Source organism: Eptesicus fuscus, chromosome 14, assembly GCF_027574615.1.
Source record: "Eptesicus fuscus isolate TK198812 chromosome 14, DD_ASM_mEF_20220401, whole genome shotgun sequence".
In the NCBI taxonomy this organism is placed as follows: Eukaryota; Metazoa; Chordata; class Mammalia; order Chiroptera; family Vespertilionidae; genus Eptesicus; species Eptesicus fuscus.
Genome location: NC_072486.1, coordinates 8,734,770 through 8,760,783, shown reverse-complemented (window position 1 = coordinate 8,760,783; position 26,014 = coordinate 8,734,770). Strand labels below are relative to the sequence as shown.

At 44.1% G+C, this 26,014-nt stretch overlaps 1 protein-coding gene across 1 annotated transcript in view; it reads left to right on the top strand.

Moving 5' to 3' along the window:
• PLEKHA8 (pleckstrin homology domain containing A8) overlaps window positions 1-26,014 on the top strand; it is a 46,284-nt gene that overhangs the window by 12,553 nt on the left and 7,717 nt on the right. The window contains exons 2-12 of the mRNA XM_008147635.3: window positions 3,909-4,025; window positions 5,011-5,166; window positions 7,162-7,286; window positions 8,616-8,774; window positions 9,832-9,872; window positions 11,295-11,452; window positions 13,299-13,455; window positions 13,837-13,922; window positions 18,127-18,185; window positions 18,833-18,963; window positions 19,667-19,737. Of these exons, the coding sequence (XP_008145857.2) occupies window positions 3,909-4,025; window positions 5,011-5,166; window positions 7,162-7,286; window positions 8,616-8,774; window positions 9,832-9,872; window positions 11,295-11,452; window positions 13,299-13,455; window positions 13,837-13,922; window positions 18,127-18,185; window positions 18,833-18,963; window positions 19,667-19,737 (1,260 nt within the window). The remainder of the gene's footprint in view (window positions 1-3,908; window positions 4,026-5,010; window positions 5,167-7,161; window positions 7,287-8,615; window positions 8,775-9,831; window positions 9,873-11,294; window positions 11,453-13,298; window positions 13,456-13,836; window positions 13,923-18,126; window positions 18,186-18,832; window positions 18,964-19,666; window positions 19,738-26,014) is intronic.

Below are 26,014 nucleotides of genomic sequence, written 5' to 3'. Positions count from 1 at the left end.
TTGAAGAAGTTCCATTCTGTCCCTGGCAGAGCATAAATTTGGCCTCACTCCTCCTTTTTGTTCTACTCAGGCCCACCTGGATTAGGTGATGCTCACCTGCTCTGTGGGGCCATCTTTTTTATGCAGTTTTCTGATTCAAATGCTAATCTCTCCCAGAAACACCCTCACAGATACACCTAGAAATAATGCTTTACCAGCTATTTAGTCATCAGCTAGCCCAGTCAAGTTGATACATAAAATTAATCGTCGAATACCAGCCAAGGCAACTGCAGATGAACTTAAGACAAGGATTAATGGTCTCTTCATCATCCATATCTCTTTTCTCATGCAATGAATTCATTGTCCTGAGCTCTGTGAGCTTCCCAGGACTGGACACCATGAAAGAGCACTGTGTCGCAGTACTACTCTGTACTCTCCACGGCTCTGTCTTTAAGTGACACTCATCTATGTAATGAGAATGGGACTTCTGTGGTCTCCTCATGTACCTTCTGAAATTCGAGGAACTTTGTGCTTTAAAGAAAAGTTTTTCTTAGTCATGGTTTTTGTAGTTACAATCTACAGCAAGCATGTCAAACTCAAAGGCTAACGCGGGCCAATCAACGAGGCGTGTGGTCCGTGGGCTGCGTGTTTGACATGCTTGATCTACAGACAGCAGTCACAATATACTGAACTTCCCCAGCATAATTATAACTTCTAGGTAAATACTGCAGCTGTTACAGGGAAGTTTTTGTTTCGGTCACTGTAATTGTTTACCAGCTACTTTCAGAACTTACTACAGCTGTACTGTATGTGGTGCTGAGGGGAAAGGGGCGGTAACATTTTTCAGGTTCCTGTAAAATAAACCTAGTTTAGTACCACATTATTTTTCTTAATTTTTAGACTTTTTTGGGGGGAAAAAATACGTTTTTATTGATTTGAGGGAGAGAGAGAAACAGACAGACAGACATTAACCGGGACATGTGCCCTGACTGGGAATTGAACTGTAACCTCCTGTTTCATGGGTCGATGCTCAACTACTGAGCCACACCGGCTGGAAAATTTTTAGACTTTTTTTTCCCCTCGACATTTCAGTACTCTGAAATCAGGAAACAGCTTAGCATCAATGTTTCATTATGGCTTAAGCAGGTTATTTTTTTCTTTCCTGTGACACGTGAAATAATGATATATCTTAAAATCCTTAGTGTGTGGTGGTTGATATTATGTGTCAACTTGCCTGAGCCAGAAGGTGCCCAGACATTTGGCCAGACATCATTCTGGGAGTTATCTCTGAGGGTGGTTCTGGATGAGAAGGACGTTTGAATTGGTAGATCCAGTCAAGTAGACTGCTTCCCCTAATGGGAATGGGTCTCATCCAGTCAAAGGCCTAAATTGAACAAAAAGGCTAACAGGGGAACCCTTTCTGCCTGCGCTTGAGCTGAAACATTCATCTTTTCCTGCTTTCTGACTTGGACGGAAACATTGGTTCTTCTGGGGCCTCAAGCCTGCTATCTCTTGGACTGGAATTACGGATCGGCCCTCCTGAGTCTCTAGCTTGCTGACTGCAGATCTTGGGATTTCTCAGCCTCCATCATTGCACGAGCCAATTCTTTATAACAAATACGTAAATATAGTGACAGCAATAGAGAAATACATACATGCTATTGGTTCTGTTGCTCTGGAGAACCCTAATACAGATGGGTTCTAAATTTAATAAAATGCAGTAATTGAGGGTATCCTCAGTTCCTTCTGCTCAAAAATCATGGTGGTTGAACTGTATGTGAGAAGATGTGACTCTTCTATACAAGGTTAGTATTCTAGAACCGGGGCTTGGGGATTATTATGCCATGAGTGTTGCAGTATAGAAAGACACAGGTTTCTTCCCAAATTTGTGTACTTCCTGTGTGAGCTCAGGTAGGTCTTTTAATCTACGTGGGATTGGTTTCCTTATCTGTAAAGGGAGCTGGTTGGATGAGGTCATTTCAAAGTCCTTTTCCATTTCTCAGGTAGGTCAGTTAATCTACCTGGAATTGGTTTCTTATCTATAAAATGTGCTGGTTGGACTGGGTGATTTCAAAGTTCTCTTCCAAATCTCAGGAATTGTTTCTTCTATTTCAGTGAGGGGAGGTGGCCTAAGATGTAAGTAATTGGATTCTCTTGCACAGGGCTAAAACATCACCAATAATGTCTGAATCCAGGAGTGCTGATTCTCTGCATCAAGACAGAGTCTGATGATCCATGTGGTTTCCTGGGTTGTATTGTTTGTGCAAAGAACAGTGACCTTCAAATTAGAGTTTGCATAGACTTTGTAGTCAAGGTCAGGCATCATCACCTTCGGAAATAAAAATTAATGAGTTGATCCCACGAGCTTCACCAGCCAGTACCTGACTTACGTTGAAATAAGGCCACGGGGCTCCTTACATCCAGTAAAAGGTCTGCGTGTCTCCCTGGGAAGGAAGTCCTCAGTATAAAGAAAATAATGAGACCAGCGTAACCTATAGCTTTAGGAAGGATTACTTATCTTTTCTGAGAAAGGCTTGTACGGCAGGATGTTTCAGTGACTGCTATGAACGACTGGAGGGTGGATGTTGAGAGTTAGTATTAACCAGTTTTGTTTACGAAGGCGAGAGACATGGTAACTTGGCAGGCCTGAGTTTTCTGATCCTAGAAAAGCAGACAGGAGGTTTGACTTCGGGTAGTGAACACACAATACAATATACAGATGATGTATTTTCGAGTTGTACCCTTGAAACCTATGTGATTTTATTAACCAATGTCATCCCAATAAATAGAATTAAAAAGTAAATATGAAAAAAAGCAGACCCTGATGAAGTAAATAGTGAGTGGAACATTTCGGCTGCCACCTAACTCCTGTGCTGAGCTCAGATTTGGTGCTGACCCTTTAGCCTCGTGACTACATATGTATTGTCCCCGTACCATAATCTTAGGCTGGGCGCCTCACGCATGTGTTATAACGTGATAAATTGATACTATTTTGACGTTGATTGGTGTCTTAGGCACCTGGTTTGTGTGAATCCATCCCCAAGGGATTGTACCTGAGCAGCCCCTGGGGCTCAGCCCAGAGCTTCTGCCACCTTCTCTGTGGCGGCCCGGCCACGTAAGAGTCCCAGGAAAGAAGTATATCCCTAAAGGGCAGTGGCATGTCAGAGAGAAAAGTACACATGGCAGAGGAGGCTGCGGGTCCGATGCAGAGATGCAGGGTGACGTCGAAGACCCAGCCCGAGGGGATCCCAGAGCAGGAGAGCCCAGGAGTTTGCTTTGACCAGTGTGCAGGTTGTGCAAGAGGACTGGATAAGATCTCTATTGCGACCGAATATGGTCTGTCCCCCGAAATTCCCCAACGTAAAGTGGTTAAGTCCTTGAATGTTTTAAGATGACTCCATTTCAGTGGATCAATACTATCGAGCCAAAGTTAACTTCTCCTGGTGGTCATAGGACCCTGGCAGGCTTATCAGCATCTGTGTGATGTGGAAAGGGCAGCATAATCTTTTGTCTCATTTCTAAGTTTGGGATAATTTTCTTAACCAGAGGGGAGGAAAACAAGTGTGTGATCATAATAATGTACAGGAAACAGTTGAAAATCACAGATTATTAGTACTATATTGGGGGGAGGAGGGGAATAAAAAACCATCACTAATCCTGTTACCTGGAGAATCATCACAGTATTTGTTGCTGATCCTTCCAGACTTTTTCTGTATGTTATGTGACTAAAAACATATGCCTCTGTGGGTTAATTTAATTTAATTTAATGTGATCAAACATACAGGTCTTTCTAACCAACGTCTTCCCTTAGCTTCCCCTGGAATGTCAGTTCCTTGGCGCAGGGACCACATCCTTTGTCGGGTCCTATTCCTGTGCCCTGGGCACCTCACACCCAGGCCGTCACTGAGACCACGCTCTTCTGCTTCCAGGTTGGCAGCCTCGGTGGTTCCTTCTCTGTGGGGGGATATTATCCTATTACGATTCTCCTGAAGATGCCTGGAAGGGCTGCAAAGGGAGCATCCAGATGGCGGTCTGTGAGATTCAAGGTGAGAAGGCAAGGGCGTTGCAGGTTTATTTTTCCTCCTGTCCCCCCACCCCCCAAAATAAAAAAGCGCTAGTCTCTCCATGCTTTTCTCTGCTTCTCCTATTACAGACAAAAATACATAGTGTTATGTCCCAAAAGAAAGCTCTGCGGTAAGACCTAAAACTGCAGCCAGTTTTTACCAGGCGGTTAGTTAAGAGGTCGTCAGAATAAATGAGAGCAGTGGGCCTGACCACACATCTAGTGCTCCTTCCTTAGTCACCTGCCCACCTGGGGCCAGTGGCTGTTTGCAAAGCTTATTTATTTAAATCTGTTTACTGCAGCATCTAACACTGCAAGTCACACGCACTTCTCACCACCACCACATACTCAAAACAAGCAAATGCCGAACAGACCTGCAAACAGCCTTCACTTCTTGGTTTTGGGAGCCGTGAGATGTGGCTCAGAGCAGGTTAGAGGAGAAAGAGATGAGAAGGGAATTTTTGGTTTGGGAGCGGTGCATGGTGGGTAAAGGAGAGTGCAGTTTGCTTGTTTCTCCTTCTGAGGGCTCTGAGGGAATTCTCACACTTTGGATCTGACTTGGGAAGAGAAGGGGCAAAGGAAAACATTGTGTTCTTGATCACTTTCCAGTAAACCCAAGGAGAGAGAGTGCCCTCTTACTTGTTGGCATGCAAGCAGCATATTTCACACACGCCAGCCAAAAGAGAGATGCCCTCTCTATTCTGATAAAAGATCCTAAGGAGAATTGGATGATTGTTTTTAGACCGGAATCTCGGTGTGATACCTTGGAGCCAGACGCAGGGTTTTCCCTCCTTATCAGCGGAGGCATCGGAAGAGATGAACGAGCTAGGGGAGGTGGTGGGGCTGGCATCCTCTCTTAGAAGCAGACTCCAGTGACCGGCACCAGCTGAGCTCAGGAAGGTGGGTGGGTGGAGGCTACCCAGGTAGGGTTCTTCTGGGTTTCTGACCTCCCTCTGCTTTGCTCCAAGTTCATTCCGTAGATAACACACGCATGGACCTGATCATCCCTGGGGAACAGTATTTCTACCTGAAAGCCAGAAGTGTGGCGGAGAGACAGCGGTGGCTGGTGGCCCTGGGCTCAGCCAAGGCTTGCCTGACCGACAGTAGGACCCAGAAGGAGAAAGGCAAGTACTGATTGTCCTCTGGTCTGAGAACCGTGGGAATCTCCCACTGTCATCCCTGGGTCCCATATTTGTTACCTTGCTTCTGACCACCTAGCCAGCTTTTTGTGTCACGCAAATGGTGCACAATGCAGTGGCATTTAAACCGTGGTCTCTGTGAGCCAGGAGGTCACAGTTCCATTCCCGGCCAGGGCACATGCCTGGGGGGCAGGCCCAATTCCCAGTGGGAGGTGTGCAGGAGGCAGCCCATCAGTGATTCTCTCTCATCATTGATGTTTCTATCTCTCCTTCTCCCTTCCTCTCTGAAATCAATAAAAATATATATTTTTTTAAAAAAACATTAGTTAAGTGCAACCTCACAGAAGCCATGGATGCCATGACCTTCAAAACTGGGGACGCTGTCAACATTTCAAATGCTGCCACTTCCCCAAAAAAGTCAGAGACTCTTGGGCATGGTAACTGGGAAAATACAATATCTGGACACCTGAAAGCACAGTCTCCATGGCACGAAACACAAGACCCTGCTTGTTCCAGGGCTGCGTGTCTGTCAGGTGTGAACTGGCTTAGCCTTCATGCAATCACAGAACTCTTCTACATTTATTGGTACAACACCTAGGGGATCCCAATTCAAACGTCAGTATGCTTTAAAGAAACAGGTTTTAAAGGACAACTGAAAACTAAAGGAATGAACCATATATTTCTCTGTATGAAAAATATGAAAGAGGCTTTTCTGTATAATAAATCAGCTCTAAATGCACAAATAAACAAACCCTGGTCTCTATCCAGTGCTCAGCATGTCAGAGCAGAAAGCATGCAGGCTTTGGAGCCAGATACAACTGGATGCGAATCATGGCTTTGCAGGTAGGTTCCTGGCTTTGTGACCTTGGCCCAGGTCACTCAGTTTCCTAATATTGTACAAAGAGGAAATGACCTACATTAGGATTACCACAAGGATTAGTGAGACTGCAGCCCCGTGGTGCCCCGTCTGGCAGAGCTCACCTGTGGTAAAGAGTGGCTGAGCCAGAGAAGCCTGCAGTGGCACCCGCCTCCCCTCCCTGTCCCTGGAGGGGGTGGATGCTTAATTGTCGGGTTGCTGCTGCTCAGTGCTCATTAACTCGCCATCATTAGGTCTGAGAAGCAGGGCACAACTTTCTTTCTGGACTGGGTCCCGCGTATGCCAGGGCTTACTGCCTGAGCCCTCATGGCCCCCTGGCCCCACACACACCTGAAGAGATTGTGGGGAGAGGAGGGCCTCTGGGGAAAGTGTTTCAGGAAACCTTTCTCATGACAGATGTGGCAGATGTGCTTAACTCTTCCAGTAGACGCAGAAAAGTGGCCGCCTTTGCATGCTAAATCGGGAGTAAATTCTAGACACTGTCAGCTTTGACTCAGATCCGGTGGGAACGTGCAGCATTTTTATGGAGGAGGAAACAGGCGGTAATGATTGTTGCTGAGCCCTCAGCACCAGGGTGGCTGGAGTGCTGAGCTAATAAGGGAGCAGCAGGTGCACAGAGGGTGCTATTAGCCGCGACGGGCAGCGTGCTGGACCAGTCCTCAGAATTAATGAGCCGCCTCATTAGTGGTAATTGCACATTACAGAACACCGTTTCCCAGTTCTGTGCACTGTGGTAGCAGGCAGAGGGCTGTGGCCCCATTTTACACACAGGAAAACTGGTAGAACTGAGACTGGAACTCAGCCTGGACCCTGCTCCCAGTTCTGACACGCGTGGGTCAGGAGTAGGCTGTCTCCTTCTCCCTGTACCGCTGACCAGGCAGTATGCTGGCTCAAGAAATAATGTGGATTATTTCCCAAGACTGGCCATCTCCTCTTCTGTTTTCTTTGCTCCCATGTCTTCACCTGTCTGTAAGCCATACTATAAACACCTGACTTCAGTCGTAGGTTATATATTCCATGATCTGTATACTAGTAGTATCCTAACTAGTACATCGTGCATTCATTCTGATAATGACATACATTGTCATCATTTTGTTATGTAGAGTTTGCTGAAAACACTGAAAACTTGAAAACCAAAATGTCAGAACTAAGACTCTACTGTGACCTCCTTGTTCAGCAAGTGGGAAAAACGAAAGAAGCGACCACAGCGGGTGCCTCCAGTTCTGAGGTAAAACATGATTGCTCCGAGCCGCATGCGAAGTCGCACCAGGCGTTGTGTTTAGGTGATGCTTACTCTCACTCCATCCCTGAATCTTGGATTTTACTGTTTTTTCAGAGAAAATGAAATAAAATTTAACAGAGAGAGCAGATATGTGCATTTCAGCCTATGGATGCATATAGCTTTCCTTCCTAGGATGAATTCAGGATTAATTAAGTAATTGCTAACATTTGGAACTGCCTGTTTCGTACATGACACTGTGCTGGATAAGGGAAGGAGAGAGGCACCAAAAAAAACACATTTCAGCCCTGTTCTTGGGATGTTTATGCTCTAGAACAGTCTCAACCCAGAGCAGGGTGCCCCTCAGGAGACATCTGGCAATGTCTGCGATGTTTTTCTGGGAGAGCCCAGCAGAGAGGCTTGGTTATGTTTTTGGTTTGAGGTGTAACATGAGGGACTCCATCTTGGGCCCAGGCTGGTTGCTTTAACACTGCTAGGATGTGGTCACTGCGCTCTCTCCAGTGATGGGCAACCTTTTGAGCTTGGTGTGTCAAACTTGGCCAAAAAACTGAGCATAACTCGGGTAGTGTGTCACTTGGAGGAAAAAACTAACTCCAAGACTCTAGTCGCAAATGTTTCATCCTCAGGAGCAGCAAATGTTTCATCCTCGGCATGTGGCCATGTGTCATCAGAAATGGCTACGCGTGTCAGTGCTGACACGCGTGTCATAGGTTCACCATCACTGCGTCTAGTCAGGATGTGACCTCAATTTCTGAACAACACATTAATGCCAATGTCCAGAGGAAAAACACACTGAACAAGTAAAATGACTTGGAGGGAAAAAATGATTAGATATTCAAAAGAATTCCAGTTGCTGAAACCTTAGACTCATCTGAATGGAAAGCCAGAAAACAGTATTTGTGGTTTCTAATGCTTCAGTTTTAGAGCCTCATTTTCACTCAGGCCATGGGAGACGTTTTTCCAATGCGACTCCCCGTGTCACGTCTGCCACCCCGTGGACTGGAAGCAGGGCTCTGTGCCCAGCACCTGGCACGGTGCTGGCGTAGCGTGTTGTTGAGTTGAATGACGTTGTTGCTCTCAGCCGGAGCAGTGGGTGACTGTGAAGGGTCAGATTGAGGGTCCGGCTCGTGTATGGTCCATAGATAAACTGGACTCACTCAGTCCTTTTACTTTATAACGGATGTACGTGTTCGTCCTGCAGAATAGACGGGAATGGTATCATTATTGTGGTTGTGGGTAAAACCTCTAAGGACATTCCGCAGTTGGGCTGCTGCTGTTGTGCAAGGTAAAGGAGTCTTCCCTCTGGTTGTTTGGTAGGAGGGAGTCGATGTGGGCACTCTGCTGAAATCAACGTGCAATACTTTCCTGAAGACTTTGGAAGAATGCATGCAGATTGCAAACGCAGCCTTCACCTCGGAGCTGCTCTGCCACACTCCCCCAGGGTCGCCGCAGCTGGCCACGCTCAAGTCCAGCAAGGTGAGAGCCCGCTCCGCTCGGCGGCGATGGGATTAATGAAAAGTTGAAACGTTAAGAAAGTGATATACTGGGCTATGGCCTCCATTACTCTTTGGTGGCGGATAAAGACTTTCTTAGCGGACTTTCCTTTATGTCCACTTTTGCGTCTGCCCTCAGTTCCCCATGTCCAGTCAGCTATTTTTGGCAGTTTTGACACCTAAACTTGTCTCTGTAGCCAGCCTGTTCTCTGCAGCCTCCTTGTCCAGTGAGCCTCCCTGAGATCTGTGGTAGCCTTCTAACAGTCGCCTTCAGCCTGACGCTCCCAAGCAGCTGGCCAGTAGTTCTTTTCATGCCGTATAAGTTGGACCACCCTACCAAACCCTGCAGGGGCTCCCTCACTGCCTACAGGGTAAAGTCAGAACTGCTCAGCCCCTCCCCCCATCCCAGCCTCTTTGGCTGTCATTACCTGGCTCAACCATGTTAACTGCTTTAGCTCCCCCCATCTCGGAGCCGCTCCCCCCACCTCAGAGCCGCTCCCCCCATCTCGGAGCCGCTCCCCCCACCTCAGAGCCACTCCCCAGTGCCAAGAATGCCTCTCCCCTGTCTTTCCTGGTTAGCTCCATCCCTCAAGATTTAATCTCTTCTTCCCTGAATCCCTCAGTTGGGCTGAGAACTCCTCTGCACACCTGTATTTTAACCTTACTCTACAGTGCAGTTACCTGAAGGGCCGGAACCCCATACTGTGTCATACAGTACCGCATCAGAGCTTGGCATTTATTAATGTTTAATGAGAGTAACTGCAAGTATAAGGAAGTCAACTACCAAGGGTTTGGCTCTGATAATTAGGTCCTTCAAAAGGCCACCTTCCTTTTCCTTAGAAATTTGGGTACCTTATTTGAATAAATATGAAGGGCTGGTTGGGAAGAATGACTCCCTTCTTTTAGGAGGATCTAAAATTGTTCTAAAACTGGGGCACTGCATGTGAAGGTCATATTTATCACTTTCATATGTGACAAAACTAAAAATGCTCTGTTGGAAGTTTAACATGTAAACGTTCATCTCTTTGCTTCTTTTAAAGATGAAACATCCTATTGTACCGATTCATAATTCCTTGGAAAGGTACAGTAACTTCTTTGTTTTTTTCTTCTTTCTAAAAGTAAAAAAAAAAAAAAAAAAAAGATATTGTTATTCCTTGTTTTTAAAAAAATAAGGATATTTTGATCATATGGTGGTTTTCCTCATGATTTGAGATGATACCGGAAGGAAACAGTATCTGACTGCCCTCGTTTGGGTGAGCCTGAAGCAGTTGGTTGCAGACCTTGCATTCCGCAGGGACTCCCCTGGGCTGCCCACCTGCTCGTAACCATCACCGCTGGAAACTAGCCATCTCTCCGGTGCACTGAGAGTGGGCACCACCTCTCTTGTGGAGGAGCTGGGCTTGGGCTTAAGTGCGCTTTAAACTGGGAAGGACAGTGCTATTAACATAAAAATAAAAATCTTGGGTGACTTTACAGGTTGAAAAAAGAACATAACATCAAAAGCTAAACTATTTCTTCCTCCAAAGGCTGCTTTGGTTTAAAAAAGGACACATTTACATAGTTATGGTCCTACTACTTGGGATCTTTACTCCGTTATTATTTGATATAAGCATTCCCAAATTTTTACTTAGTGTATTTGTCCTTTAAAATTATTATTTAATATTTTACCTCTTTATATATATTGTTTGCTTCTTTAATACTGGATTGTTCCCAATTTGATTGTTAAAAATTTTCTTCTGTCCTAAATATTTCTACTAAGAACATCTTTATCATTTTTTTCTCTTGAGGTATTTCCTTAGTATACTATATTTTTCATTACTAAGTTGAAATATGGTATTTCTTTAGAAAATAAAAATTTCTTGGAGTCATCATGTAGCTTGGATCCTTTCCCTTTATTTTTATTGGAAGAAAATTTTTTCTTCTAATTTGGCTCATCCTAATCGCTTATAATAAGATGTTATGATTGTCCCTTTAACAGAGTCAGGTGTTCCACTTGTGTGTTAAATTGCCTTCTCTGTTTCCTTGAAGAGCAGCAGAACCTCAGGATGTTTTATCTGTCACACATACTTGGCAGGGATGTTTGTTCTGCCCTGATCACAGCTTGTGGCTTCTAGACAGTTACCTGCTAGGCAAACACAGGGAAATGGCCAATGATTTTGAGAACTGAGAGAAAAAAAGCATTAAGTTTGGTCCCTGCAGAAAGCTGATTGGAAACCAGAGCCCTGTCAATGACTATTTCCTGTTGCTGGTAGGGAGCAGGGAGTTTGAGTCCCTGGAGGTGCAAGAAGAGCCATGGCTGGCTGTGATTTCTCAACTTCAGCCTGGAGACTGGCCTGCTCCTCTCACAGGGATGGGGGTGAGAGATTTGGCTGATTTAACTATTCTGTTTTTCAATCCATGTAAAACCTTCCCCCATCCCTCAGAATCAGATCTACCTGGACAATCTATTTCTGACCAAATAATTGGACCTTCTACTCTTTTTCTTTTTTAAAAAAATTCCCAGGCAAATGGAGTTAAACAATTGTGAAAATGGATCTTTAAGTAAGGAAATCAATGACGATGAAGAAATCCCAATGAAAAACAAGAGTTCCTTGTATCTGAAATCTGCAGAGATCAATTGCAGCATGTCAAGGGAAGAAAATATAGGTGATAATATAACAGGTAAAGACAAACTTAAAGTCTGAAGTGAACCCTTGAACATTAGGATGTTGGCGGTTTGATCCATTACCCCTGATGGGACACTTGGTGGGAATTGAGCTCAAGACAGTGTCCTAGGTAGCTCCTGAGGCAGGTGAGTTAGCATTAGCGGGACAACAGGCCCTTGTCAGCCAACATTCTGCCGTCCATCTGACCAGTGCAGAATGACAGAAAGAAGAGGGATTGTCCCACTCGCTGGTCTTGGCCGTGACGTTCATGGGCTGCAGTGAGCACAGCTGCCTGCACTAACCTTTTAGAGAGCACAAGTATTTCGTGGGCCTTCTACTCTGAATCTCAAAGTCCTTTGAACTTAGACCGTGATATCAGACTTAGGAGTGTGAGAAGTTATGGCAGTCCAGGTTTCCATCTTCCTGGATTCTGGTGAGGCCTGAGTATGTCAGAATTCACCAACCACATCAGGTTTTCCCTGGCCTTCTCTGTGTTCAAGCCAAAGTCCCACATTTCAGGTCATAGCCTGCAGTTCAAATGCTGCCCTTTCATATTTGCTAATTCCATTGGCTCTATCCTAAATCAACTTCAGATCAGTCCAAGACAATGGTAGTGGAGCTTTTAATTGTGTTATAAGTTTTAATAAATATTTTAAAAATAAAATTTTTTTAAAAAAACTGTCCTCCTCATTTCTCTTGAAATCAAAGACTCCATTTTTCCAGATGAGCTGGGTTTAGAAAAGAAGACATATTTCATAACTGTTAATATAAGGCAGGTGATCCACATATCACTGAAGTCTTGTCCTTTAAGTAAATAATAAAGACAGGAGAATTTCTATCAAAACAGTACTATTGTTTGCCCCAGTAATTTTACTTCTAGGAATTTGTCTACAGGGAATAGTCAGATTTAAGTACAAATCTCTGTGCACAAGGATGTTGTTTATGACATTACAGTTGATTCTCATTATTCATGGTAGTTACGTTCCGTAAAATCATTGCAGACACTGGAATTAGCAAATACTGAACCATTGCTCCCAGGGGAGATTCAGAGTTAGGGTCCTGCAAGCCTCAGTTGACAACATTTTTGTCCACTGATCAACATATAACCTTGTTTTATGTGTTTCTGTTTCAAGATACCTTGTTTCCTATATATTGTTGATTCAGTAACATTGAACCCATGGCCAATAGCTCTACAGCGCATGCCTGAGTCAAGCTTATCTAACATAGGCATTTTCTCCATAAGGCGCATCACAGACAGCACTATGCTTGGGGGCCCTTTTAAACAGTGAAATCAGCAGCAAAGTACACAAAAATGCACAAAATGTGGCACCAAAGAAACACTTGTGTACAGTATGGGAGCTGAAATAAGAAGGCAGAGTGTTACTTGCTTAACCTTAGCTGGGAACATATATGTCAGGTGACTCAATTTTTCACCACTCGGCACATGTCCACAAGTGACTGCAAGCATTGATTTTAGGGTTACAAATAAACTTCAGCAAGTAGGCAAACTTACAAATCCAGAATACATGAATAATGAGGAGTGACTATTTCTAATAAAATTTTAGAAACTACCTAAATGCCCCCCACATGGTGCAATTTTACATGGTCATTAGAATTATGTTTTGAAGAGTATTCAATGATAATGAAAGTATTTTTGATACATTGATGAAAATAAGCAAGATACAAATCTACGTATATTTAAACCTAATTTTTTGTGTGTATATATATGTGTGTGTCTGGGTATAGAATTTCACTGATTTTCATTTCTGTGTGCTTTTGTGTTTTAGAAATGTTCTGCAATAAGTATATATAAGTTTTTATAATAAATAATGGATTAATAATAAGTATCTTCTGCTCTGCAGTCCAAGGTGAAATAATGAAGGAAGATGGAGAGGAAAACTTGGAAAATCATGACAACTTGGCCCAGCCCGTATCCAACTCCTCAAGTAGCTCTCCGGAATCCCCCTGGGAAGAAGGCCAAGAAGTTATCCCGACTTTCTTCAGTACCATGAACACCAGGTATCTGTGCTCTCTCACATCACTGAAGGCGGATGCCTTCTGGGAGGTCAGTGCTGGGGTTCCTTTCAGGTGATGGTGTGTTCTAGCAGAATAGAGAACTGGTCTGACTTACTGTTTACTGTGTCTGAAGCAGTGGACGAGAAGGAGCTGGATTGTGAGAGCATACTCTGGACAAATTGTAGTTTGCTTTGACGGTTAGCTTTGGAAAATGATGATGTATTTAGACTGTATTGTAATAGAAAAACAAGCACCTGGCATATATGTAAAATCCGGCCAAATGACTTCCCTGTAGAGGGCAGCTGTTTTCACAACTGTCTCTGAACCGAAGAGGGTGCTAACTTTTTTGCATTCTTTCCTCCTCCTTATCACCAAATGGCTTAGCTTTAGTGACATTGAACTTCTGGAAGACAGTGGCATTCCCACAGAAGCGTTCCTGGAGTCATGTTATGCTGTGGTTCCAGTGTTGGGTAAGGTTGCTGCATCGCCTTAAATTTATTAGTCTCTAGACTCTGTCTCACAGCTGTTACATTGCATCGAGATCTGAACTGTGGACAGTGAGATGACCCTTCTTACTGGTAGCTACCCCTTCATGGCACCTGCCACATACAGTTAAAACTGCATGATCTGAAGCATTATTGCATATTCCCATTTCTTTTCTAACTGTGACTAAATAGTGACCTCCAAATAGAGTCATGAAAAAGGGGAATTCTGTTTTCTAGAAATCATAATTTAAAATGAAAGTGAAAGTCATTGAGAAATAGACCTTCAAATCCATTGGTACTATGAAAAAAATGCTTACCAGTTAAAACGTTTTTTCAAAGATAACGGAATTATAGCTATAATTTTTGTTAAGTTCAAATTTTGTTTACTTTATTTTTATAGAGTCAATTGTACCAGAAATCGATAATGTGTTGAAATTGGTTATATGACCCAATTAACTATGCATCTTTTTTTAAATTGGGGTATAGCTTGCATAGAACTTAAGTGTTATGATCCCAGTGAGTTTTGACAAATGCACCTACTTATGTAATCCGCATCCCTGTCAAGACAAAGAATGTTTTCATCACCCAGAATATTCTCTCTGCCAGTCAGTCCCCAGCCTGTCACCCACCCTCACCCAGCCCGGGGCAACCATTTTACTGCTTCCTGTCGCCATAGATGAGTTTCACCTGGTCTAAAATCCCATGTCTATAAAGTCATGTTATAAACCCTTTTGCATCTGGCTTTTTCTCTCAATATTATGTTTTCACCCTTGTTGTTACATGTGTCAACAGTTCATTTCTTTTTATTGCTGAATAATATTTGATTAAGTGACTTCACCATTTATTTATTCATTTTCCTGTTGGTGGACATTTGGGTAGTTTCTTGTTTGAGGCTATTGTAAGTGAAATTGCCCTGAACATTTTTGTGTCAGTGGGCATATGTTTTCCTTTCTCTCGGGCCAGTGACGAGGAGTGGACTTGCTGATTCATAGGGTTCGCATGTTTAGCTTTATAAAGGCTGGCTGCTCAATTGTACACTTCCAGCAGCAGCGTGTGAGTATTCTGGTTGTGTCACATCTTCACAGACACTTGGTGTGTCAGCGGTTTGGGTTTTGGCCGTTCCTGTGTTTAGTGGTATCATGTTGTGGCTTTAATTTGCATTTCTCTGATGACTAATGATGTTATGCACTTTTTCACGTAATTATTGGTCTTCGCTATTTCTTACACTATGACATCTATTTAAATCTTTAATCCATTTTTATTTTTTTACTAGAGGCCCAGTGCATGATTAAATCATGCACGTGTAGGGTCCCCTAGGCCTAACTTGCCATCCAGGCCATATCCACTGCCCCGCAAAGCCTAGCACGCTCCTTGGACACTGCTAGCAGCCTGCTCCCCGCTTTTGATGGCAGGGGGTCCGCTGGTGCTGGAGCAGACACACAGCTCCCCGCTTTCAATTCTGTCTGTCCACTGGTCGGGACCCAGTGTGGCTGGCGGCTCCGAAGTCCCTGGGCCCGTAGGGCACGGCGGGGCGGGGGCGTGGTCCTCCCGCAGCCGGAGCCCGGGCCAGGGTCTTGCCTTCGCCTCCCGCCCAGGAAGGCTGGGGCCACCGCCGTCTCCTCTGCCTTCCGGCTCCCTCATGAGCCCTCCCTCGGCCGGCCCGGGCTGCGCGGAAACCCGCGTCCTCTGTGGACACCGCAGCGCGCTGCTGGGGCTCGACCACCGTCTGACTCCTCCCCCGGGAGCCGCGCCACCCGCCCGCCCGCACCGCCTTGTCAGCCGGGGCCACCAGTCACCCGGCTCACTGCCCCAGAGGCCCCTTCTGTGCCGCAGCACAGCCATGGCACAGACGCTGAGCTCGCGCTGCCGCTGGCGACGAAAGCTCAGCGTCCCGCCGGCCCAATCGGCCACCCTGGCCACCCCGAGTCCCGCCCCCTGTGCCTCCCACTGGCCCAATCGTGGGCGTAGCGGAGTGATGGTAATTTACATATTACCCTTTTATTATGTAGGATTTTTAAGTATATTTTTATTGATTTCAGAGAGAAAGGAAGAGGGCAAGAGAGAGAGAAACATCAATGATGAGAGAGAATCATAGATCGGCTGGCTACTGCACACCCCCTACTGGGGAGCGAACCTTCAACCCAGGCATGTGCCCTTAACCGCAGGCCGGCACTCCATCCACTGAGCCAAACTGGCTAGGGCTTTATTCCTTTTTTAAAAGGTTAATTTTCTTTTTATTACTGACTCATAAGAGTTCTTTATATATTGTGAGTAACATTCCGGTGTAAACATACACATTATGAGTATTTTCCCCCAGACTATGGCTGCCCAATTCTTACTGATGTCTTTTGAAGAGCAGAGTTTTTAATTTTCATGAAATCCAATTTATCTGTTTTCTTTCTTTTATAGTCAGTGCTTTCAGTGTCCTAGAAATCTTTGCTCACCCCCAAGGTTATGATGATATTCTCCTTGTCATCTTCTATAGTCTTTACTTTTGATTTTGTTTCCATCTGTAAGTCATCTTGGAATTAGTTTTTGTGTATAATGTGAAGTAAGTGTTGAGATTCTTTTTATTATTATATCTGGTTGTTCAAGAACCATTTGTTGAACAGCCATTTTTCCTTTTACATTACTTTGGCAGCTTTGTAGAAAACCAGTTGACCTAGTAAGCGTGGGTCTATTTCTGGACTCTCTCTTCTGTGTCAGTGGTCTGTTTGGTTTTTCTTATGCCAATACCTCCGAGTCCTAATTGCTGTGCATTTACAGTAAGGCTTGAAATTCGATAATGTAACTCTTTCCATTTTGTTATTTTTCATGATTGTTTTGGCAATTTAGATCTCTTGCATGTCTACGTAAGTTTTGGCTTTCCAATTCTATGAAAAAGCCTGTTGATATTTTTATTAAGATTACATTGAATCTAAGCCATTTAGGAGGGAACTGACATGTATCTTAAACATTGAGTCTTCTAATGCTTGATCATCCTGTATCTCTCCATTTACTCAGGTATTTGTTATTTTCACAAAAATGTTTGTATCACTTTTTTAGTATAGAAGTCTTATACATCTTTTGTTAGGAATACATTTTAGAATTTTAATAGTTTTCATGCTATTGTAAAAACAGTTCCATCTTCCTGTTGTTCGTTGATAGCACATAGATACCATTGACTTTTGTACATTAAGTTTTTATAATCATGAATGAGTTAATTTTAAAATATATTTTCTGTATTTATTGAAATTATCAAGTGTTGTTTTTTCCCCCGTGCTTTGTTAATGTAGTGAATTGCATTGTTTGGATGAATATAAGTCTACTGTCTTGTTATTTGTTTCTACCATCTTGCTATTTATTTTCTATTTGTCTTATCTGTTCTTTGTTCCTTTTTTACTCCTGTCTTGACTTCTAGCTAATTAATGTTACTTTTTAGTATTCAATTTTATTTCCTCTTTGGCTTTTTAACTACCTATCTTTGTTCCTGCCTTTCTTTTAGATCTATAAAATATTTTTTTTAGAATTTTATTATCTTTTCTCTTTTGGCTTTTTAGCTCTACCCAATTGTGTTATTTTTTTAGTTGTTCTTGTCCAACAGAAATATTCAAACCACATATGTAATTTTAAATTTTCTAGCAGGTACATTAACATAGTAAAATAAAACAGATAAAATTAATTTTTATAATTTATTTTGTCTAGCCTCATATATTCAAAATATCATCTCAACATGTAATCAATATAAAAGAATCATTAATGAGAAATTTTGCATTCCTTTTTGGCACTAAATCTTTGAAGTCTGGTATATATTTTACACTGACAGTACATTTTAGTTTGGACTAGCTAATTGCAAGCACTCAGTGGCCACAAATCTAATGGCCACCATATTGGGTAATATAACCCTAAGGATTACAATATGTATTCGGAGTTTATAGGATTATCCTCCCTGCCACTTAGGACCTTATTATAGGACCTTTTTCTATTGTGCTACTCATCTCAGGGTAGCACAATAGAAAAAGGTGATGATAGTATCCCAAGTGCCTTTGAAGTTTATGTTTAGAAAAGGATTTAAAAGCAAAAACTATAAGGTTGTTTTTGTGTTTTTTTTTTGGGGGGGGGGGGGAAGAAAACCTGCTAAATTGTTATAAAAATAGTTTCCACTTGAAAATATTACTTTTTCAAAGATGTTTTTAATTTTTCCTTTTAGACAAACTTGGCCCTACAGTGTTTGCTCCTGTTAAAATGGATCTTGTTGGAAATATTAAGGTGAATATACCAGCTTGTCTCTGGGGAGACTCTATACTAGGAGGAAATAGTTGCGTGAAATTCCATTCAGAAATAGATGATTGTTGCATTTGATCTCAGAACAGAAAGTATAGGACAGCTGTGAGAACAGTTCTGGAGCAGAAAAAAAAATACTTTAAAAATAGTACTTTAAAACACTGAGACTAACTATGTAATTCTAGCTTAAGCCTCAAAAGAATTCTCAAAATAATAATAATAATAATAAGCAAATCCTGAAAACATAAGGAAGAAAGTAATAGAGAGGTTGCATTTATTTTTATTTCTTAAGAGGCCTGGTTGACAAACTCAAAAGTCTCAGTACTGCCCTGACTGGTTTGGCTCGGTGGATAGAGTGTCAGCCTGCGGACTGAAGGGTCCCAGGTTCGATTCTGGTCAAAGGCATATACCTTGTTGCAGGCACATCCCCAGTGGGGGGTGTGCGGGAGGCAGCTGATCGATGTTTCTCTCTCATCAGTGTTTCTAACTCTGTAGCCCTCTCCCTTCCTCTCTGTAAAAAATCAACAAATTATATTAAAAAATAACAAAAAGTCTCAGTACTATTCTCAGTACTGATTCTCTTGGTGGCTCTAGCATTTTTAACTTAGATTGCTTCCCTGCTTTTCCTGCAGAAAGTGAATCAGAAGTATATAACCAACAAGGAAGAGTTTACCACCCTCCAGAAGATAGTGCTGCACGAAGTGGAGGCTGATGTGGCCCGGGTTAGGAACTCGGCTACAGAAGCCCTCTTGTGGCTGAAGAGGTGAGGCTGCTGGGGTGGGGCCGCACTTAAAACTCAGCAAAGCAGTTGTAAGGGAAAGGAGGCTACTGAGCGGAGGGTCTGGCCTACTTGCATAGACTTTCCCAGAAGCTCTAATGAATAAAACACCATATTTGTTTTGTTTTGTTTTGTTTTGCCTTCCTCTTGATGTTGATAAACATTGTTAATATTAACAGTATACATAAGATTAAAGCATGATAAAGTTGACTGGTTTTGCTTTAAGTCAGTGGATCACAAACTAGGGACATCAGAGCCACCTGGAGGGCTTGTTAAAAACATAGTTGCTCCACCCCAATCCCAGTTTCTGACTCAGTAAGTGTGGAGTGGGCCTTAGAATTTTCCTTTTTGGCAAGTTCCCAAGTGTTGCTGAAGCTGCTGGCCCTGAGACCACATTATGAAAACCCCTGTGTAGCCATACAGCTGAGAAGGGCCAGAGCAAGCTGGAGGGAACAGGCAGGGAGACACCGGAAAGGACTGCCATGACTCAGTCTGCTGGCTGCCGAGCCCAAGATATTGCTGGAAACTGACTTAGAAGACAGTACTGCATTTGTGCAAGCTGTACTCTCCAATGTGGTAGCCATTAGATTTGTGGCCACGTAGTGGAAGCTGAGCTCTGCCGTTGCTTTCTACCCATTTAACAGGAGTGAATTTTGAAACTAATATTTCTTCCTCTTTTTTGTTTTAGAGGTCTCAAATTCTTGAAAGGATTTTTAACAGAAGTGAAAAATGGAGAAAAGGATATCCAGACAGCCCTGAGTAAGTGTTCTTTCCATTTCGATGGATCGATTGAACAGGGTGTAGGATGGAGGCCCCGGAGGAAGACACAGGATGGAGGGGAAATTCTGCTCTTCAGCTTATGATTTTGTTTCTTTTTGTTCGTCATGATTAATTGTTTGTTTCTTACATGCTTGGTTTAAAAAGAACCCATGAGATAGAGGCCTGATCATCTAGATCTAAATTATTAAAATCAGTGTATCTTAAGGAAGAGTTAAGTTAATGGTGAGCCATTTCTTAATCTTAATAGGAAAACCTAACATTTCCAAGAAGTCCGTTCTTCCTAAGTTAATCTTCAAATGCAGTACAGTCTTCTAAAATCAGTATCCAGAGAAGCTTATTTTGGAGCCTATGAAAGGAAGGGGTTGGGGAACGCTGGGAATTTGCTCTGGCGTGAGATGAAGGATTGGCCATTCTCTTGTAGTCCTCGCATGCCCCACATGCTCTATTGTTGTAGTGGCAGAGTCGAGACTGAAGTCAAGGCCGAGGTCAAAAGTCGAGAACATGGTGGGTGTTTAGTAAACACTGATGGGGGGTGGGTGGATAGATGGATGGATCCATGTATCTATCAGACCAGTTTGAAAAACATTAAAGATTTGGAAGCATCCTCTTAGTGCTCCTAACAGTGGCTGAACTCCCACTCTTGTCCTATAGGACATTCTTCCAGCAGGGGCCCCGAGGCCTGGGGTGTGGGGGTGAAATTCCCTATGACTTTGAAGCCCTGTGTTGTTAGGATGTGGAGAAGCACATGGTCAGGCTCTAAGTAGCCATGGTTATAAGCAGTGAAATGAATGAGTTTGATGCTTCTGTTGGGCAGGGGAGCCAGTGATCATTGCAGCATTTTGTCAGTCTCCAGGTGAGTTTGCCTCTTAGTCCTTCCTCTGGGCCGTAAGGCCAGAGGGATTCTACTCCTACATGGTTTTCCCAGACCTTTCTGTCTAGAAACTTGCTGATGTGCCATGAAACAGTAAAAGCTGATATTGGTGTAACTCTATGAAGAATTTAGACAACTTAATCCTCAAATCAGTCTATTTTTATAGGTTAAGTAACCACGATTGTGAAGGATTAACATACATGCTAAGACCACGAAGAGTTTGAATCAGGGCCACTTTAGGACCTTTGCCTCCAAGGTCCTCATTTCCCTGACAAAATGTCTCCACCATCCCGGGCTACCTGCATTTTTTGGTTTCTCATACATCCCTGAATTTCCAGGACAGTCTCAGTTATGTTCTCCCCTATGTGTCCTGATTTCAGTAATAAAAGTATATTCATCATAGCGGGTCACGCCCCCAACCAGTACCTGGGGAACTCGTTGACCTGTGGCATGGTAAAGATCATGGGCTCTCTGCACTCCACCACGTTGGAGCATTGTGCCCTGGTCAGTTTGTTGTCGGTGGGTATCAGGCTCTTCCTTGGGATCAAGAGGAAAGCATTCCAAGGACACACGCATGAGAGATTGTGGTGTGGTGGCATGGTTTACTTGTGATGTAATATCGCAAGAGTTATCCTTCTGGCTTCCCAATGTCCCATCTCCGTCGGTCCCACCATGGAAAAAGTACAGCTGTGTCTTCAGCAGGGCAAAGGCCAGTGCCCAGGGTTTCTGCTTCATAGTCCTCAGAGCCTGTGCAGTTTTCACAGCCCCGGGCATCCACTGGACCCACATGGTCAGGTGCTCCCCAATCAGCTTCCCAAACTTTCCCGGGCTTGCATTGGCTCCACCCCCTAGCCAATGATCTTTATCCCAGGTTAGACTAGACTGCCTCTGTGGTCTAGCACCTCCCCCTGCACCATTTTGACTTCATTGCTATCTGTGCTTGGCTCCCAGTGACCTGTGGGGGAATGGACGGTGGTTTCCCGCGGGGAGTGTGAAGTTGTAGCTTCCTGGGGAAGCAGATAGACCTCGGCTTCCCAGGTGACCGTGCTCAACAATGTCTGACTTCCCTTTGCTCTTTTCTGTATTAATAACTAGCTAACTACGGTGACGTATACTTTCTGTTTCTCATTTTCCTCATCTATAAAATGGCAGTGATGATCCAGTTTTTCTAACAAAGCTGTTGTAAAGATGAAATCTTTTCATGCATGTAAAAAGATCAGAAAAGTGGCACATGATAAGCACTTAATAGATATTAGCTTCTGTCATTATTTATATTCTTATCATCATGATATATGACCTTGATATATAGGGTTTATTTGTCCCAAATCAGAAATGGAAAGTTTGCAAAGCTTGGGTGCCAAGCCAGACATTTCTCTTCACAGAGTAACTTCTTAGCAGGGAGATTTCACACTAGGACCGTGGTTCCCAACCTGTTCTTGGCCATGCACCACCTAAGCATCTCTAAAACGCCCCGTGACATATAATTCTTATTATTCAAAAAGTGAACTCCTATTCACGTGGAGGAAGCCTAAAAGGCCATTAACTTGATCTAAACAAGCTTCCAAAGAACATGGCATCCATGAAAGAGAAAAATACAAGAATGAAAGGACAGTTAAAGTCCTGAGGAGGAAATCACTAAGAAATTGTTTAAAAAATAATAATATGAAGTGATATGAAAAAATAGTAAAGTTTCAAAACATAGTAGAGAACTGAAATGTATAAATATGTCACAATATATATTTATATACTGTATATGAGGCCCTAGGACCATAAGAAATCTCTAATTGCCCCCCCTTAAAAATCAAATTGCCCCCGTGTGGGGCATGTGCCCCATGTTGGGAACCACTGCTCCACCTGCAGGAAATGCATCAGGGGGTCTGTCAGGTGATGCCATTGCTTTGTACGGCTGTGGGGGGGGGGGGCGGGGGGGCAGAGAGGAATGCTAATCTCACTCGCCCCCTGCTGGACTGGGGTGGAATAGCACCCAGCTGCTTTCACACCAGCACGTGAAAGGAAAAGCTTTGCCCCTGGAGGCGAAGAGGAAATGGAGGCTATACCCTTCCAGTCCTGTCCTCACCCCTCGCCCCTAACTCCGCCCCTTTTCCTCCCCCACTTGTTAGGAAAGTGGACCAGGACATGTTGGCCCTGAAGAGAGAGGAGGCCTGAAGGGCACAGCCAATCTCAGCCTGTGCTTCCCCTCTCCCCCCTCAGCACTGTTTTACTGGAAAGGAAAAGGGGCTGTGAATGTGAGACTGCATCCCCTGTTCAGGTTATTTCAGAGGTTTTCATGATTTCCTGTAAATCATATCCTCCTTATAGGGATCACTAGTTTCCCGCTGCTGAGTTCAGTGTGGAGAAGGGTTTCCCTAACCACCCCCCACACACACAGAAACTTAGTAGAAATGCAGGCTACCAGGCCCACTCGACACCTGCTGACCCAAAAGTCTAGCAGAGCCCAGCAGTCTGAGCATTAACAAGCCACTGAGATGATTCTAATCCCTGCTGAGTGTGAGACCCAGTCATCTAGGGCTAGGACATGGAAGCGCACCTAGTTATCCTCGGCATCAGATGATTTTGCCTTCTTTCCATGGGAATTAGTAGTTTTCTGATGATAGAATTTTTCCAACCTAAGAACAGCAAGACAGTGTTAGGAATAAACTAAAGATAAACCTTGGATGCCACTCCCAAATTTGAAAATACGGCTTAAGAAAGGGTTTGAGGTAAATGTTCACAGAACTTGTGTAATCTTAGTGGCCTTGGAAGTGGGAGATGACATGTAAAAGGCTTCAGTGCCATGATGGAAACCTTGTCATCTATTAACGCCCTAGAAAACACATGGAGAGTCACTGTATTGCTGCAGCCCTGTGGCCTCGAATGAGTGCCCTGCACCTGCAAGGAAGCCTCGGGCTTTGCGCTGCCGCCCTTGCATTTGAGCCATCACTTGGGTTCCCATGACGATGGTTACGTAGACTGTTCTGGTGGTGCTATGCCAAGAAGCTTTGAACCCCTAATGTCCTGTGACGTTCTCTGGAAGTCATTCTAAGAAAAGATTTGGGTCACAAAGCAGGTATGTTTAATGGTCCAGCCTATAGCTCAGCCCCTCTATCGCAGGCGCCATATCAGAGCTTTTGGAGACCAGCCCCGTAAGTGGCGGGAAGCAAAGCTGTTCTGGCATCTCACGCCCCATTGTACTAAATGCCACGTGCTCTGTGTCAGCACGTTCCCTCTGGGGGGATAGCACGCAGCACATCCCTCAACTCGGAATGACTCCATAAATGTCAGGTAAATATGAAACCCTCCACCGGCCCCCCAGGATCTCCAGGATGCTCGGTCACATATTTAATACAGACAGGGAGAGCTCTGTGCGAAAGCCCGCACTCGTAATCACATACTCAGCGTCAGATTATAACGTGACTCATCGTTCTGACAATACCATGGAACGTGAATCAAGTCGTGCTCGCTCCGAAACGCCACACAGCATGTGGCTCTGCTGGCAGAATGGGCTCACGTCCAAGTTCCGTCTAGCCGGTGCCTGGAGTTAACAAAGGACGTCTCCGGGCACCCCTTTCACCTGTCTGCTGCTTACAGTCGGCTTTTCTCTAGACAGTCCGTTTTGCCTGAAGCTTAGTCACTGTAAAGAATTCAGAGGGAATTTCCCTAACAGCTCAGTCTTTTTATTTTAAGTATTTCAGACATTTGACAAATACCTGTCACTTGGCCAAATATATAGAACAGTTCAGTACAGAACCATGTGCCACCCCGTGACCCATGACTCTCTCCTTTTCCAGAAGGTGCTGTTTGTCATTCCACAGTGCATGTTTTTATACTTCTGTATATTTATGTGTCTGTGTATTACAGTATCTAGTACTGCATTGCATGTTTTAAGCATGTATACATGGTGTCACGCTATGCACATTCTTCCTTTCTCACTCAGTATTTCTCTTCATGTTTGTCCATTGCACATTTTCCTGCGAGCCACTCCTGCAGGGCTGGCGATCGGTGTTACTTCCTGGGCTCAGCAAAGGATGGATTCTACCTTTCCTGGCCTTGCTTATCTACTTCCTAAGCTCTCGCTCAAAACGTAGATTTTCGTTTCTTCTTTGTCTTCAAAGGGACTTTACACATTCTTACCAATGATAGGTCTGTGCTGGAGACTCTCATAGATCCCATTTCTGGCCCGAGTGGTTGTCCACCAGCTGTGGTGGGAGGGTTCGCGCTCAGGTACTGGGGTAGGTCTAGCCATGGTCTCTGAGTCCCTCACAGCGAGTTTCTGAGTTACCAGAAAAGAAATCACAGTTGTTTGGTTTCCACAAACAGACTAAGGTCCAAATTCTTTCAGGAAATGGGTGGGAAAGGCACATTTTTCATTCTCATCATTTTGTTTCACGGAGGATAAACGTTAGTTTTTGGCAGAATGGCTTAATGCGACAGAATGCCCCAGGTTCTCATTGCTTTGAGCTTTGTGACCTTGGGAAAGTCATGGTCCCTCTGGGTTTTCTGTTCCTTTACTTGTAAAGGAGAGAATTGGGCAGGGTGATTTATTGACACGGCTCCCTGCTCAGAAGTCTTGACGCGGGCTCTAAGGAAGTGACCCGTCTCAGAGGACTGGGAGAAGGGCGTCATTTATGTCTTTGGAAGCCAAAAATACCTCCTGATTGTAGAGCAGCATGAGGATGACGAATGAGTATTACAGCGAAGATTAATGTATTTCATTATCTAATCTCTGGGTAACCAAAATAGGTCAGGCTTAGACTTCGTGCTGTAATGCAGCCCTAGAAGTCAGCTAAGGACTTTTGGCAAACCGTGTTTGTTTTTTAATGAGTTTAATTGTACTTGTTGATTTTAAATTATAGCAGTGGTCTTGCTGGGCCTGAGTCAGGACCCAGCCCAATTCTCTAACATCGTTCTCTTCCGTTAGACCCCCCGGTGGGACTCCTCTCTGGCCAGGTGCAGACACAGTAAGGAAGAGCTGCCTCCTGGAAAGGCCAGGAAGGGGACACAGGTCGTGCTGCTCCACAGACACTCCCTCTTCCTTAGCCCGGCTGCCTGCCCACGCTGCGCAGACCCCCAGCACCTTTGTTTTCTGGTTGCCCTAGAGAAGGGGGCATGGAGGAAGGTTTCGGGCTTTTTTGAATGGTTGACTTAAAGGTCAAAGTGTGTCCTGGCCGCTGTGGCTCAGGTGGTTTAGTGTCGTCCCATGAACCGAGGGGTCACTGGTTGGATTCCAGGTGAGGGCATGTGCCTAGGTTTCAGGCTCGATCCCCAGTAGGGGGCGTGCAGAAGGCAGCCAATCGATGTATCCCTCTCCCTCTCCCTTTCTCTCTCTCTCTCAAATCAATAAAGACATATTTAAATAAATAAATAAATGGTAAAGTGTAGAAAGAG